Source organism: Rhopalosiphum padi, chromosome 1 (assembly GCF_020882245.1).
Source record: "Rhopalosiphum padi isolate XX-2018 chromosome 1, ASM2088224v1, whole genome shotgun sequence".
Taxonomy (NCBI): Eukaryota; Metazoa; Arthropoda; class Insecta; order Hemiptera; family Aphididae; genus Rhopalosiphum; species Rhopalosiphum padi.
Window position 1 is genome coordinate 77,275,279 of NC_083597.1, and position 14,317 is coordinate 77,289,595.

At 27.3% G+C, this 14,317-nt stretch overlaps 2 protein-coding genes across 3 annotated transcripts in view; one reads left to right on the forward strand and one right to left on the reverse strand.

The window, feature by feature from the left end:
• On the forward strand, positions 1-6,290 carry LOC132918318 (early endosome antigen 1-like). Of its 2 annotated transcripts, XM_060979494.1 has the most exons (15): positions 1-307; positions 531-664; positions 1,081-1,191; positions 1,312-1,482; positions 1,545-1,786; positions 1,861-2,023; positions 2,327-2,395; positions 2,469-2,666; positions 2,747-2,888; positions 2,959-3,052; positions 3,120-3,274; positions 4,441-4,555; positions 5,549-5,701; positions 5,758-5,835; positions 5,896-6,290. In XM_060979494.1, exons 2-15 carry the CDS (start codon positions 607-609, stop codon positions 6,061-6,063), a joined length of 1,917 nt encoding a protein of 638 aa, XP_060835477.1. In that variant the 5' UTR covers positions 1-307; positions 531-606; the 3' UTR covers positions 6,064-6,290. The 2 variants fall into 2 exon arrangements, with proteins under 2 accessions (XP_060835477.1, XP_060835478.1); XM_060979495.1 differs by lacking the exon at positions 1,081-1,191.
• Positions 6,288-14,317, reverse strand: part of LOC132918320 (uncharacterized) — a 23,619-nt gene continuing 15,589 nt past the window's right edge. Inside the window, exons 2-4 of the mRNA XM_060979498.1 lie at positions 11,906-12,009; positions 6,838-7,033; positions 6,288-6,535 (exon numbers count right to left, since the gene is read on the reverse strand). Of these exons, the coding sequence (XP_060835481.1) occupies positions 6,317-6,535; positions 6,838-7,033; positions 11,906-12,009 (519 nt within the window). The 3' untranslated portion in view covers positions 6,288-6,316. The remainder of the gene's footprint in view (positions 6,536-6,837; positions 7,034-11,905; positions 12,010-14,317) is intronic.

Genomic DNA, 14,317 nt, shown 5'->3' on the forward strand with positions numbered 1-14,317 from the left:
GACAAACTTGTTGAAAAAAAAAATTCGACATACCTATTTAGTATTTACTTACTTACGGTATTACAATAATAACATTAGTGCTATTTGCTATATGTTTTTTAATTACGTTAACTGTGAGCTCTTTCGTTCGACCGACGAGACGACCACCCGTTTTCGATACCCACGCACGATACGGTTTTCCAATTTACAGTAATCTCATTTCGCCCGCGCCGATCTGTCGGTTCGAACTCAGCATTATGCCCTCCGCCATCGGATGCGGTTTGTTGCCGCCGTAGCAAAAACAATATTGTCTGACGAGTTGTGTCAGGTAAGCAGAATTATATATTATGGTCGTGTTGCGATCGTGAATTAGGCTCCCGGTAGCCCCTCAGTTCCTCTTACCATCAATGTTTGGTTTTTGGTGGGGGAGGGATGAGGTGGGCATCGCCCGTTCGCATATGGCACACGGACAGTTGGGTACAGTAGTGTGTTTTGTTTGAACAGATCGTCGTCAGTCATTTGATTTTCTATTTTTTCCCATATTTTTTCAGTCCACAGTTGTGGCAGAGTCGTCACGGTGAACGCTTTGAGTATACGTGCACCATACGATTGGCCAGGACGCACATCATGGAGAACAACGTGAGAGAAGAACTGCAGCCGACTGTTGACGATGACAACAATCGTGGTACTGTACTGTTTTTTACTGCCGCACACCTCTTTGTGTTCATTCTTCAAGTGTTTATATCCATACACATACATAATATATATTATATACATTTTATATATGTATATATTTTTTTCATAATGCTAACTACACAATTCTTTCCATGTGTATTATATATTTTGGTTTGTTGCACACTGTGTGTTATTTTTATAATATTTTACAGACACATTTTTTGCACGATCAATCAAGAAATTCAGTGTATACACATTAGCTTAATTTTTCAAAAAATACAGATATTAAACTATAAAATTTTACATTTACACTGAATTACTTGTGTTAAGTTTTATGGAGGTTTTATTGTTTAATTAAATTTTATTTTTTACAAAATAAATGTTATTCATGCTTATGTTGGTGTTGCACGCTCTTTATATCGACAGGTCCGTTGACTTTGGACTTGCTTCTAAAACAAATAGACGAATTGCAATTGGAGAAAAAAGAGTTTGGCTTGCAACGCGCCAAAATGAAGGGGTTTATACTGCAAAAAGAAGGTGACCAGTTATTGCTTTGTTGCTTTATATTTGTATAATATGTATATATACCATTAATTTCTTCATTAATTTCATATATTATCTTATGTAAGAAACATTTGTAATGAGTTTAATTATTAGAGGAGCTCAAGCGTATGTCAAGTATATCAGCTGAACTGAAGCGGTTACAAGATGAGCTAGATGAGTCACAAAGCCAGCATACTGTAACTAAGCTTGAAATGGAAGGGCGGTTTGAAGAACAAACTCGCAAGTATAATGAAGAGATTTCTTCGTTGCATAAAGTGGTTGCTGGTAATATTTTTAATGAAATAATTTATTTTCATTTTTTTAAGTATTTTTTTTTTCTTTTTTAGAAACTTTAGAAGAATCTAGACGGCGTGAAAATGAAACTAAAATATACAAAACAATGAATGAAAAGTTGGAAAATGAACTTAAACATTGTCGCAATCAAATGTTGATTGGCCAGCAGGGAAATAATATACTCGGCGAATCAACACAGCAACAAATACGTAATGTACCTGGTACTGTTCTTTCTGCGATTGCTAGAAAAATGACAAATCTTGCTTCTAGCACTGAATCTGATGACTACAGAAAGGTAAATCATAAATATTTTGTTTAAATAAAATTACACAGATAAATCATAATAATTTTTTGTACTACTTATTCTAGTCTCAAGATGATGAAGATAATGTGTATAAAGCTCTAGTGGATCCATTAAAAGAAGAAGTTGAAGCACTAAAAGAAAAAATTCGTGAAATGGACACAGATATCACCTATTATAAAACTAAATTAAATGAATCAAAGAATAATGTTGTGGAAAAGTTAACTACGAGTATGTATTTGTTAGTTAATAAAAGATATTTAAACGATAATACAGTACACTATGTATTAAAAGAATGGCAAACACATTGTTTTTATTACCATCTGAGATTGTTATTATTTGTTTATATTTTGTAATTTTGTTCATGATAATAATTAAGAGTAAAATAGGTAACTATTATGAGAATCACATAGAAGTATGATATTATGATAATAAATCATACATTTATTTTATATGCTAGTGTTCTGTATTAAAATTTATAGTATTTGATAATTGTTATATAGATTCAAAATTATTTAATACAATTTTTTTTAGACAATTCACAAGAAGAATCATCTAATTCTTCAGCAACTGGAGATTTTGTCTTCCTAAACACATCAAATGGTATATTTATAATTTATCCCGTAATTTATTGAATTGCTGTAAATAATTTATTATTATATTTTATTTATATTAGATAATAATACGATACAATGTGAACAATGTTCTTTGTACAAAGTTCGTGTAGAAGAAATGCAAGAAAGAATAAACGAAGCAGAGAAACGTCTTTTGTCCATGGACAAGCTTAAAGATGAACACGATAAAGAGACTATTTATCGTAAGGAGATGGAAGAAAAGTGGAATGAAAAATTAGATGAACATAAAAACAAGGCAACTTCAAAGATTTTAGATTTAATAATATTTATAAATATTAAAATATATTAGATTACTAATTTTAATGGATTATATAGGTACAAGAATTGAAAAGTTTTTCCGATCAATCACATGAAGTGCTTAGTGATCTCAAGTTGCAATATGAACAGACGGTAATAGATTTTCAAAAAGAAATAAAACTCTGTACAGAAAATGGTGCTAAAATGAAGCAACGCATCTTAAAGTATTGTTATATTAAAATAAATACAATACTTTCAAAGTTAATTTTTATAAATTGTTAATGGTCTTTGTAGATTGGAAGAAGAAAATCATAATTTAAAAGAAAAACACATGAAGTTTTCTGTACAGTTACAAAATGAAGAAATTAATCTACCTAGTTCAGTAGCGGTTAGTTCTTTTAAATTAATAAGTAATAATTTATTTTCGTGAATAAAATATGATGGATTTATTTTAGGAACTTCAAGAATATTTGTTAAAACGCAATGAGGAACTTATAGCTATTTCTATTGTAAAAGAATCTATAGAAGAAGAATTTAACAGAATAAAAAATAGTGCAGCTATTTCTGAAAGCCAAATACAAGGACTGAATTCAACAGTAACTTTACTGGAGTACGTATTTTTATTATTAAAAATTAATAATTATTTAACTTATTGTCATTAATTATTCAATAATGCATACTATAATAATGTTTGTTAATTAAGTTATAGTATTTTAATGGTAAGTTGAACCAGGAAATATTCAAATAGATGATCTCAAATTTTCAAGAGTAAAATAGATAACTAAATATTCTTAATATTAAATAATAATATTTATTTTTAACTTTTACCTTTTGGTATCCATGTGTACAATGCTAATGATTTTTTTAAACGGTAACTTTGTCCAGTAGATTTGAATTAACTCTAAATTCTTAATAATTACTATTTTTACCCAGAAAATATATAAACAAATAAACACTAATTCTATCAAATACACAAATTTCACTAATTTGTGTTAATTAATGTAATCTATGTTAAAATAATTTCATCTTATCTCATAAGTATGAATAAGTAAAATTATAAATTAGTGTGTATTAAAAAAGGATTAAAAGCAGATTTATTCTTATATTTTGACTAAATCCTTTGTCAAATTTTTTACTATATAGTCTTCATTTATAGAATAAAATTGGTATTTCAATTTTAAAATCAGTTAGTAGTTTGGCTTATAAGTATACTTTAAGGATTAGAAATTTTTTTTAGAAGTCTATATTGGCATACTTCTCAAAAGCCTCATTTCAATTCAAGATCATCTAGCTGAAATATTAAATGGTACTTCTTAAGCAATAATGTTATCAGTGTTATCACACTGTTTATGTAGGAGGTATATCATGAAAGTAAGTTCCGTTTTCTATTACAACTTTTTGTGCATTTTGCATTCGAACAGTTTGATTAGCCCAGACCTGGCATCTTGTGGTTTTCATCATTTTTTACAGTTGAAATCATTTTTTGATGGCCAAAACTTCAACAACTATGAGATCTTTTGTTGTATATAGTTGCAATTATAGGTTGCATCTTATGATGAAGGAATACAACAAATAATTCCCCGTTATAATAAGTGCTAAATAATGGCGTCAACTATGTTGAAAAATAGCTTAATATTAATTGTTCTTAACTTTCCAATAAATTTTTTTTTTTAAATATGTATTTTACATATTTTTATTGTTCAACGAAACTTACTTTCTGATCATATCTCATATGTCTATATTTAAAAATAATAATTAGTAGAATATTTTTTTCAGAAAACAATTATTGGACGAAAGGAGTCGTTTTTCTGAGGAAATAAAAAACACAAATCGATGTGAAAAAGAGCTAATAAGCTGCCGGACTCAATTGGATACTGTTTCTAAAAGAAAGGTATACTTGGTATAATACTATAATAATAGATAATATTATAATGTATCCAAATTCTTTGTATAAAACTGAATAATTAAATGTATTAAATGTTTAAATGTATGATAAATGTACTGACTGTAAAAGCCTAAAAGAGGTATAGAGATACATGTACCTGAAACTTAAATTGTATCCTGGAAAATAGTATGGACTTATCGAAAATAATATATAATAAAATAAAATATACTTTTTCTTCCAAAATTACTTTCAATGTAAACATAAATTAAAAAAAAAAACCATAAAAATAAGCATTTTAAAATTACACGCTTATAATTGTAGAAACATAACATATATATATTTGCATTCTGGTAGATTTTGCAAGCATAACTTTAGTTAAAAAATAAGCAAATGACAAAAATTCCAAAACCCTACTTTTTAGTATATTATAATTTGTAAAAAAATATTCTTGATAAATATTAGAAGTTTTAGATTAGGATATTATAGTGTTATCTTATAGATCAACTTTAATCGACTTGTGATCGACCTACGAGATTTTCTAGATTGTCGCGATCGACTAAAAAAAAAAAGGTTGTCAATATAGCTGTGTATAATCTCGTTTTAAATAGTTATTTATTGCTTTTTTCTAAATATAAGTTTTATATTTGTGGGATACAAATATGTATACAAGTACAAATTTACAAAAAAAAAAATATTTTGTTTTCTTAAAAAAATTCAAAAATTTAAGAAAATGCAAAAGGGTGTCGCAATCAGCTGGTTGGCCACCCCTGTTATAGATAACTTATTTTATGATCAATAGTTCATATAATAATAATAATAATAATAATAAATAAAATAATATTAATATTCATAATATTCTATTTTGTTTTGTTTTGTTATATAATTGGCTAGAAGAACATTTATGTAGTTTTTAAAAAAAGTATTGGAATATTTGACAATTAATTAGTTACACATTTTTTATGATGTTGAGTAAATTAATATTTGGGTTTAATATTTCAGACTGAACTAGAATCTATGGCTTTGGAACAACGAAATAAAATTGTAGCTCTACAATCTGATTTGACAAATAGTGAAGAAGTACAACGTGATTTTGTTCGACTATCACAGTCACTTCAACAAGAACTAGAACGTATCAGAGAATCTGGCACTTTGGTAACTGAAGAAATGTTAGTTGTCCTAAATTTAATTCTAATAAGTGTATTATTTAGGTGCGATGGGAACATGAAGAAGATATAATTGACTGTCGTGATTGTGGAGCTGTATTCTCTGATCCTAAAATCCAAAAAGTACTTTAATAATTGGTAAACATTTATTTCTTAATAAGCCTAATTTTTCTTTTATTTTAGAACCATTGCAGACATTGTGGTCGAATCTTCTGCCCATCCTGTTTGTCCAGAACAGTAAAAAGCGGACCTAATATGAGAGACTCGCATGTTTGTCGAGTTTGCCATACTTTACTTGTACGGGATTCAGCGCCATATTTTAGCACTGAACCTCCTCATCAGCCTAATTAAATAAAAAATAAATATGGTCCAACGTTTACCTACACATGGTGATACTAGAATTTAGTTGTAATTTTTTATTTATTTTAGTTAAACTATAAATATTATATTTTTTTTTTAAACTTATTCTTTAAATTTTATTTTAGTGTTTATAAAAAATGTTGTGGCCTTGTCATTGTGTTATTTATGTTTAATTTTATAAAACACTACATTAATTCAAGAATCTATTATTTACATTATTTAATGCATATGTTTATTATTATTTTTAATCATCATCTTCTTCGAACGTATCATTATGATCATGATCTGTTAATTCATCTTCTTCTTCATTTAAATCATTATTGTCTTTTCCGGTAATTTCTTTATTTTCCAATTCATTTTCATTTGAATAATTTGTTTCAGTTGGTGATTCAGCTGCATTTTTAACATCTTCTCTATAATTTTTATTGTCATACTTCATAAATTTTTGACTTACTACATTTCCCTAAACAAATGATAATAAAACATTTATATTTATTAGCTCATAGCTGCATTCATTAATCATTTAGGTTCAGTTATAAAGTTATTACTATTCACTGATTTTATATCACCAATAAAATAAATAAATTAAACTTCAGATTATCGCGTGAAAGAAAAGTATGTTATTTTCTTCGTATGGAAAAAACATTTTGAACTATACAAATGTTGTGACCAGTTGTCAACATGAAAATTGTATTTATGGTTTTATTAAAATAATAAGTAATGTTTATTCAAAATAAGAATCTATTAATGAATATTAATACATACTAACACAACTCCTGCTGCAGTTTTAGCAACATCTGCTGCAGTCTTAGCTATATTTGCTGTAGTTTTTTCTATTGGCTGTTTGGGTGATGCTATAGTTTTTGTATCTGTATTTACTTTGGAAACATCCGGATTTATAGGTGTTTTTAGTTGTGGTAATTTTGGAGTACTTAAATTTTTATTTATAACTGGTGGTAACCTGCAAAAAAATAATGCTATGTTAATTGCTCGGCTTGTAACATTTACTGTTTACAGTTATACAGTTGGATTCAGACAAATATAATATACTTACAATACACTTAAACTTTCATTATTTGTTTAACCATACTAGAGATACTAATACTAATATTTATTGTTTAGTCAATGGTTTTATGGTATACCTTTTAGCCTTTGAACAAATCAAACCCATTATAAGACGACTTTAACTTAGATACTAATAATACCACTAATACTTAGCTATTAACAAAATAAATACAAAATTTATTTAAATTGTAATTTGTTATTTTATAATTTTAATTAATACACTATATTCACATTGTACATATTTCCTAATTTTCCATGGAAACTAAAAACTATTCTTGAACTCAAAGCTTGATGAACAACAATAACTTACTATAAATTATTATAATAAGAATCAAGTGTGTTAAATATAAAAAATGTATTGTCTTTGATACCCAACCACAGCCCCCTATTTTTCCAACGATGAGTACCTACATTTTCAAGTAATGATCGAGTGGTATTTAATTCCTGAATGTTAGTAATTTTATTAACCCGGTAAGTAGGTAGGTAACTGCAAAATTTATGTTTTCTATTAAACATATAATAAATGCACATTGGAATTGGATATCTAAGTAGGTAGGTACATTATTGTCATTATTACATAACATTAGTATAAGAAGTTTTAAACTGACATTGTTTAAATTCAATACCATTATATAAGTTACAATAATATTCTTTACTTTATTCAGTTCCACTATACATTTTTTGTTTAATTTGTCTACGTTTTTGTTATGATTTATCAAAAATGAAAAATGTAGATAACTATTCGGGACACTGGTACCATTGATTTTATAATATTATAAAATCAATGCTAGTACATTACAGCTACTGAACATAATATCTACATATCGCCCATATCGGCGTCTATTGATTTCGATGTATTAACTTTTGCAGATTGTAGTATCTACCTACTAAATTTCGAATAAATCAATAAATGGCCAAGTGGGTAGGTACTGTAAAATTGCTATTATTGTAAATTTGGATCTACCTATTTAATTTGTGAGAAAACAATTCACATTATTTAATCATTGTTCATTACATTTTAATGGTTCGTGGTTCACTGAAGTGTCTACAGAATCCTAAAAATGTTGCATTATATGATTTATATGTTTATAATTTAGGTTCTAATGGTTCTATCTACTCAATTAAAAATGTTCGTACAGAACAAGTCAGTACATTATACTGCAGCAGGCTACATGTTCTATAGGTACCTAGGTACTTATTGGTAAAATAATAATATAGAAAAATTACAATAAGTAAGTAGATAATTTATAGGTATCTAATTGTTATTTTTGATTAGGGGAACTAGAATTGTTTTTTATTTTTATTTTATTTTGTACTTTTTCTGATTTTTCGGTTAGGTTTATCAGTAGGTACCTACCTACCTATAGAGTATAGATCTACTTATGAATAGTATTTACCGCAAAACTGCAAAAGTTTTGTAAACTGTTTCAATAAATCGGAATATTGTGTACTGAACACAAATGGTAAGTACTAATAAGTAGGCACCTACTTGAAAGTTAAGAGAAAGAAGTGATTTTGGGATTTCCGAGTAGGTAACTAGTAACTACTTATATTTTCTAGAAACTTGAGAAACTTAAATACCTACTTAATAAACCGCTGAAAACCATGAAATTTACACGGGAAATTACAACAAAATTGCTTTGTTCCTTTGTTAGAGTTAAAATAAATTAGACTATTACAATTTTACAAACATTATTAAATTAATATAAAAAATTTATTTCAGATATTTTGTAATTAAAATTAATTATTTTTTTATTTTGTAATTAAAATATTGGAAAAGTCAGCACAGTTTTTTTTAAAGGGCTTAACGTTTTAAATTATGTCAAAATTAATTAATTTCGTGCATTTACGATAATTTAATATTTTGATAAATTATTTTCTTGATAAAATTCGCAATTTTTATTTTAATAATCTACATTACTAATTAGTTAATTCACACCCGGCTTATCCCGTGTTCCGTGCGCACGTCTATGATTAACATATCCACCTAATAAGTTCTTATTAAAATAGTATTTCCTAATCTTAAAAATAATTTTCAAAAGCAGTTAATGTTTAACTCCGTACTTAGCAGTTAAAGTTCAAGCATTGCAGACTATTGTCTGCAGCGTATTGCTTACGTTCATATTATTTTAATCAACACTTCGGAGTTCGGAATATAAACACAAAATAGTGCGACTTGTAGAGTCCTTACTGAACCACAGGGATTAACAGGGATTAGTGGTAATCGTGATTGGACGTAGGTGGGACGGGAGACCAAGTTGACTACATGCGAACTGTTGGCAAAGGCCACATGGCTTTATCTTGATGGAGTCCTACGACAACAAGGTTCATGACGATGACCATCGACAATATGAGCGACAGACTGTTATTCATATTAGTATTTCAATCCAATAAAATCTGATATTTATCATACACCAACTACATTTTGCACTTGGTGTTTGTGTTTTATCCTAACTTATCACATAACGCCAATTTTGACTATAGACAACGACAAAAAACGACCGAATCATCGCAATTCTTGTCAGTAAGTATGTTATTTTACAAGAGCCACATTGCTATAATATAGATAGCAGATACCATTTAAACAGCTTGTGTGTTTGAATAAAAACCCATATTATTTTGGTCCATGATACAAATTTATTGTTTATCTTAAGCCGCTTTTAGTATTTATTAAAGACAAAAATGGAGTTTACTTTAGTCAAAATGATTACTGCTAGTCAATTCGGTCTGTAGTTTATTTAACGGATTACGATTTAAAATAGGTATTTATATTGATTATCCGTTTTCATGTGTATATATTTATATTATAATTTATTCTAACAATGATAGTAATTTTCGCAAGTGCTCAAAGCAAAAATTGTTTTTCGTGTATTTATTTACATAATTATGTTATTTTGATATCTATATTTAATTGAATAGCATGATATTTCTACATTATTTATTTACATACTTAATTTTATGTTACTTATACATAAATAAATTGTATAATAATTTACACACAATAATTAATATATAGGTATTAGGTACTAAAGTTGATGAATATTTTTCATTCACCATTTAGGTATACACAATAATAAGTAAATACCTATTACTTATATATTTTATGTTATAATAATAATATGCATACATTTTATATCAATGCTTATCTATTTTTATAGTCTGATTTCACAATCTGTAAGGAAGAGGAACCATCACAATAATGAACACATAATTATATTATTATGCCCAATTCATACGTTGAAGGATTATTGTTCCGTGATAACGTGGTCCAATTATTATGTGTACGAGACTTGTACCTATTAATTTATATTTTCACTAAAACATTAGTAAGTATTTTAAAAATAAAAGGTATCCTGAATTTTACTCTCGAATTTATATTTGGTAACATTTCAGAAGAAGAAATTTGTTTTTAAAGTGACACTTTATAACGTTCAGTTAATATATAGTCAACAGGGTGATGATGTTGACGTGGGGCCAATTTGTTACAAAAAGACAAAAAAAGAATAAGAAGACAAAAAACAAAATGTAACGCTTCAAACATCATTACAAAAACGGTTTCCTACCTAATAATTTGACAACTGAGTTATTTGGTTTTCTATAGGATAGATGTTTTTCGGTATTATTTAATATTAATATTTTGGAATTGTAAACTCGATTTGAAAAAGAAAATGTGCATAGAGTATGACAGGGTATGTCACATATTTTCCACTGACATATCTGATATGATAAGACTCAAAAAAAGGTACCTATCTTAAAGGGATTTTTATTTTTTTTTTTTGGTAAAGAAGTCAATATTTATGAATATATAATAGCGTTCTCAAAGAATGGTTTTGGAAATAGACTTAAAGAAGTTATGTAATGAAAAAAGATGTAAACATTTATTTTAATGGTATTAATTAATAATTTATGATTTTGTAACTGCTGTTTTTTTTTTTTTTTAATGAACGACAATCATTGCCGGAATCCCAATTTTGATGATATGTACCTACTGATTGCGTCCAACGATATTATTGCATATCGCCAAAACACGTCACCGATCTGCCACCATTTTTTCACTCATTTCCTCGGTGTCTACCAGAGACGTATTTAGGAATTTTGCGCTTCAAGTAAGAAAAACCTAGGAACCGTATATTATATCAAAATGCTCTCCAAAATTCAAAATTTGCCGCCCGGGGCCCATCAAGCCCTCCTGTCCCCGTATGTCTTTGGTGTCTACAGTATTATCATATAAAAATATTTCTGCTGTAATTAATGTTTTATATTATCAATAGGACATGGATTTTAGCACCATAAATATACCAAAAAATTTTCTCTTTAAAAATTAAAAATACAGCTGTTTTTGTTCTGTCATAATGATTCTAACTGTCGATATGTCATCGTTGGACTATCATTTGTACTCTGGAGAACACGAATTATTCCTCTATTTCTCCATACGGGAGCAGTGATGTCAGCGTTAAAATTTACGTCCACCACTAATTCCGAGTTGTGTACAGTTGACTGCCTAGGCCGTCAAGTTATAAAGTTCACGGAACCCAGATTACTGCTATATTCACGTTTATCTACAGCTCTTGGTTTAAGAGTAATTACTAATTAAGATTTGCTATGGTCGTTTCATCGTTTGGTTAGATTATATTATTTCTATTAACTGCTGCAAATACCGTTGCATTGCGCCACATCGATTTGACCACTCCACTCCATTACAGTACTTTCATTTGTCAACTTTGGTCATTATAACTAATCGTTACGACGTTACCATCCTAATCTTTACCTCATATTATGTGTACATTTTCTCCTTTTCCGTTTTGGTTCATAGTTTTCAATTAAAATTGTGCCGGTGTTAAAATTGTTGTTAGTGTGAGTTTGATTGCATATCTGAAAAATTACGTTATTGAATTAACATTACTCTAGTGGATACATAAATATTAAAATATTGTTTTTGGTGAATGAAAAGTTGCCTACTTTCAAAATAATTAGGCTCTTATTACTTACATAAAGTTGTATACTTTCATCGGTTTCAGGCAATTTTTTCTATTTTATTTTTCTATTTTGTATCGGTAACCTTCAAATAGTCTTTTTGGCCTATTATTCTTATTCAACGATGTGTACACACGCCTAAGGTCGACAGTTTATTTATTTATTATCGCTAGGGTTCAACATGACAACATCTATACAATTATTAGTATAGTGTACATTTATAAAATGAAATTTCAATTTTAAATATAATTGGAGAGTTTTGCATCCGTATTCGATGTATACATAATATATGTGTGCATACACTCTCTCACATATACATACACCATACACATATACATTATATAAATATCATATACTGCTGGGTCCTCACGGAGAAAGTTCGTGAATAATATAATATATTTATTGCGAGTTCAAACAAAAGTATATAGTATATAAAGTACTACACATTGTTTTCATTGTGGGCATATTGTATCTCGGACAGCTATTGAACAATATGCATTTTATATTGTTTTTAAATAAATTATTTTATCAGATTTAAGAGGTGAGAGATAAGTAGGTTCTGATTTTTGCAGTCCATTGTATACTTCCTTAATTGTAAAAATAGGTAAATTGTATATGATTTTCCAATAATTAAGATAATACAATAAAGAAAACAAAGAATGTTAAGATTATTTTTTACTGGAAAAACATGCTGGTTTATTACAACGCTTTATGATGAAAGGTATACTTAACATTATTTTTTATAACATATATGAAATATTTTAAAAGTTTTTGTTTTTTACGAGAAAACGTGTGCCACATTGTATAATGTATACATTATGGAAGAAAATATTTACTCCTAAGTCATGTGAAAAACTAAATGATTTAAATGACCAAAAGAAAACGTACGTCTAAAATTTAAGTATTAAATATAACAATATAGCTTTAGATTTTTTTTTAATTATGACAACAATATTAACCTTGGTAACGTACTATTATATTGTATTTGAGTACCTATTTAGAATTATTTTTTAACAGAGTTAAATTTCTTCCCTCGACTCTCGTTTGTTATGTTCTAAATTTTATTTTAAACTTTCTCACATTTATAACCCAATAAGGACACGATTTTATGTGTTTATAGTAGTAGCCGTATGTATGAAATTCACATTTGGTCCTGTGATTCTATTTAACTGGATAGTGGATATATAATATTGCAATCAATAAAATAGTAATAAAAATAATGATGTTTTAATATTTTTTTAATTTAAAACCATAGTTAATTCACTGATTTATAGCATATATCGTAGGTTAGTAAAATTTATTTTTGAATTGTGATAAAATAATACGAACAGTTGTGTATTGTGTATAAATAAATTTTGAATGCATAATATTTATGATAAGTTTAAATTTAAGAACGTTAGGAACAGTATTTAAAAATATATATTTTGGACAGGTATATATTTCAAATGATTATGAGAAGAAAATGGAAATTTTCGTCTATGAGATTATGAATAAGCACCAGGTTTACGAAATACATTTTAGGAATTTTAGTGTATTTATCTAGTATCTACTTATATTATTAAAAATAATATTGTATACACTACTACAACACTAGTATTTAATATCTGATATTAAATATCATATTTTTGTCTGAAGTTGTGTAAAATGTGAGCTCTTCAAATGTTTGAGCAATAAATAGTAAATTACTAAGTAACTAAAACAGTAAAACCTACATGTCGTTTTGGTTGTTAAGTTTTTAGATTTCAGATGAACCATAATTTTTTACCAAAGCTGATTAAAGCACTTAACATAGTTTTCAATTTATCTTAATGTTATATCTATAATTTATTATATTGAAGTGTTATTTTTCTTATACTTGTATCAATAATGATATTCAGTGTAGTACTTGTATTATTAAATAGCGTAATTTATTTTCGTTCATGTTTATTTTGGAAAATATTGGTTTTCAGTTCTTATAAAAATAAGTATAGTATGATAGTATATTTATATTATTTATTTCTTTACTGAAAAAATTAATTTAAATTCAAATATATAGCTATAATATTTTTAGTACAAAATTATTTGCAGCATATACTACCTATATTATTATTAATTATTAAATGTAAGTTATAATTAACTGCGTTTATAATAGGTAATAGTTTTGACAATCAGTAATAACTAATTTAAAATATATATCTAATATTCCTTTTAAAAGCATAAATTACGA

Bases quoted from the DNA above. Each gene is read 5' to 3' on its own strand.
- LOC132918318 (XM_060979494.1), top strand. From the start codon at position 607: ATGGAGAACAACGTGAGAGAAGAACTGCAGCCGACTGTTGACGATGAC. The intron at 2,396-2,468 runs GTATATTTATAA...TATTTATATTAG, and splicing joins CTTCCTAAACACATCAAATG to ATAATAATACGATACAATGT. The intron at 3,275-4,440 runs GTACGTATTTTT...TATTTTTTTCAG, and splicing joins TCAACAGTAACTTTACTGGA to AAAACAATTATTGGACGAAA.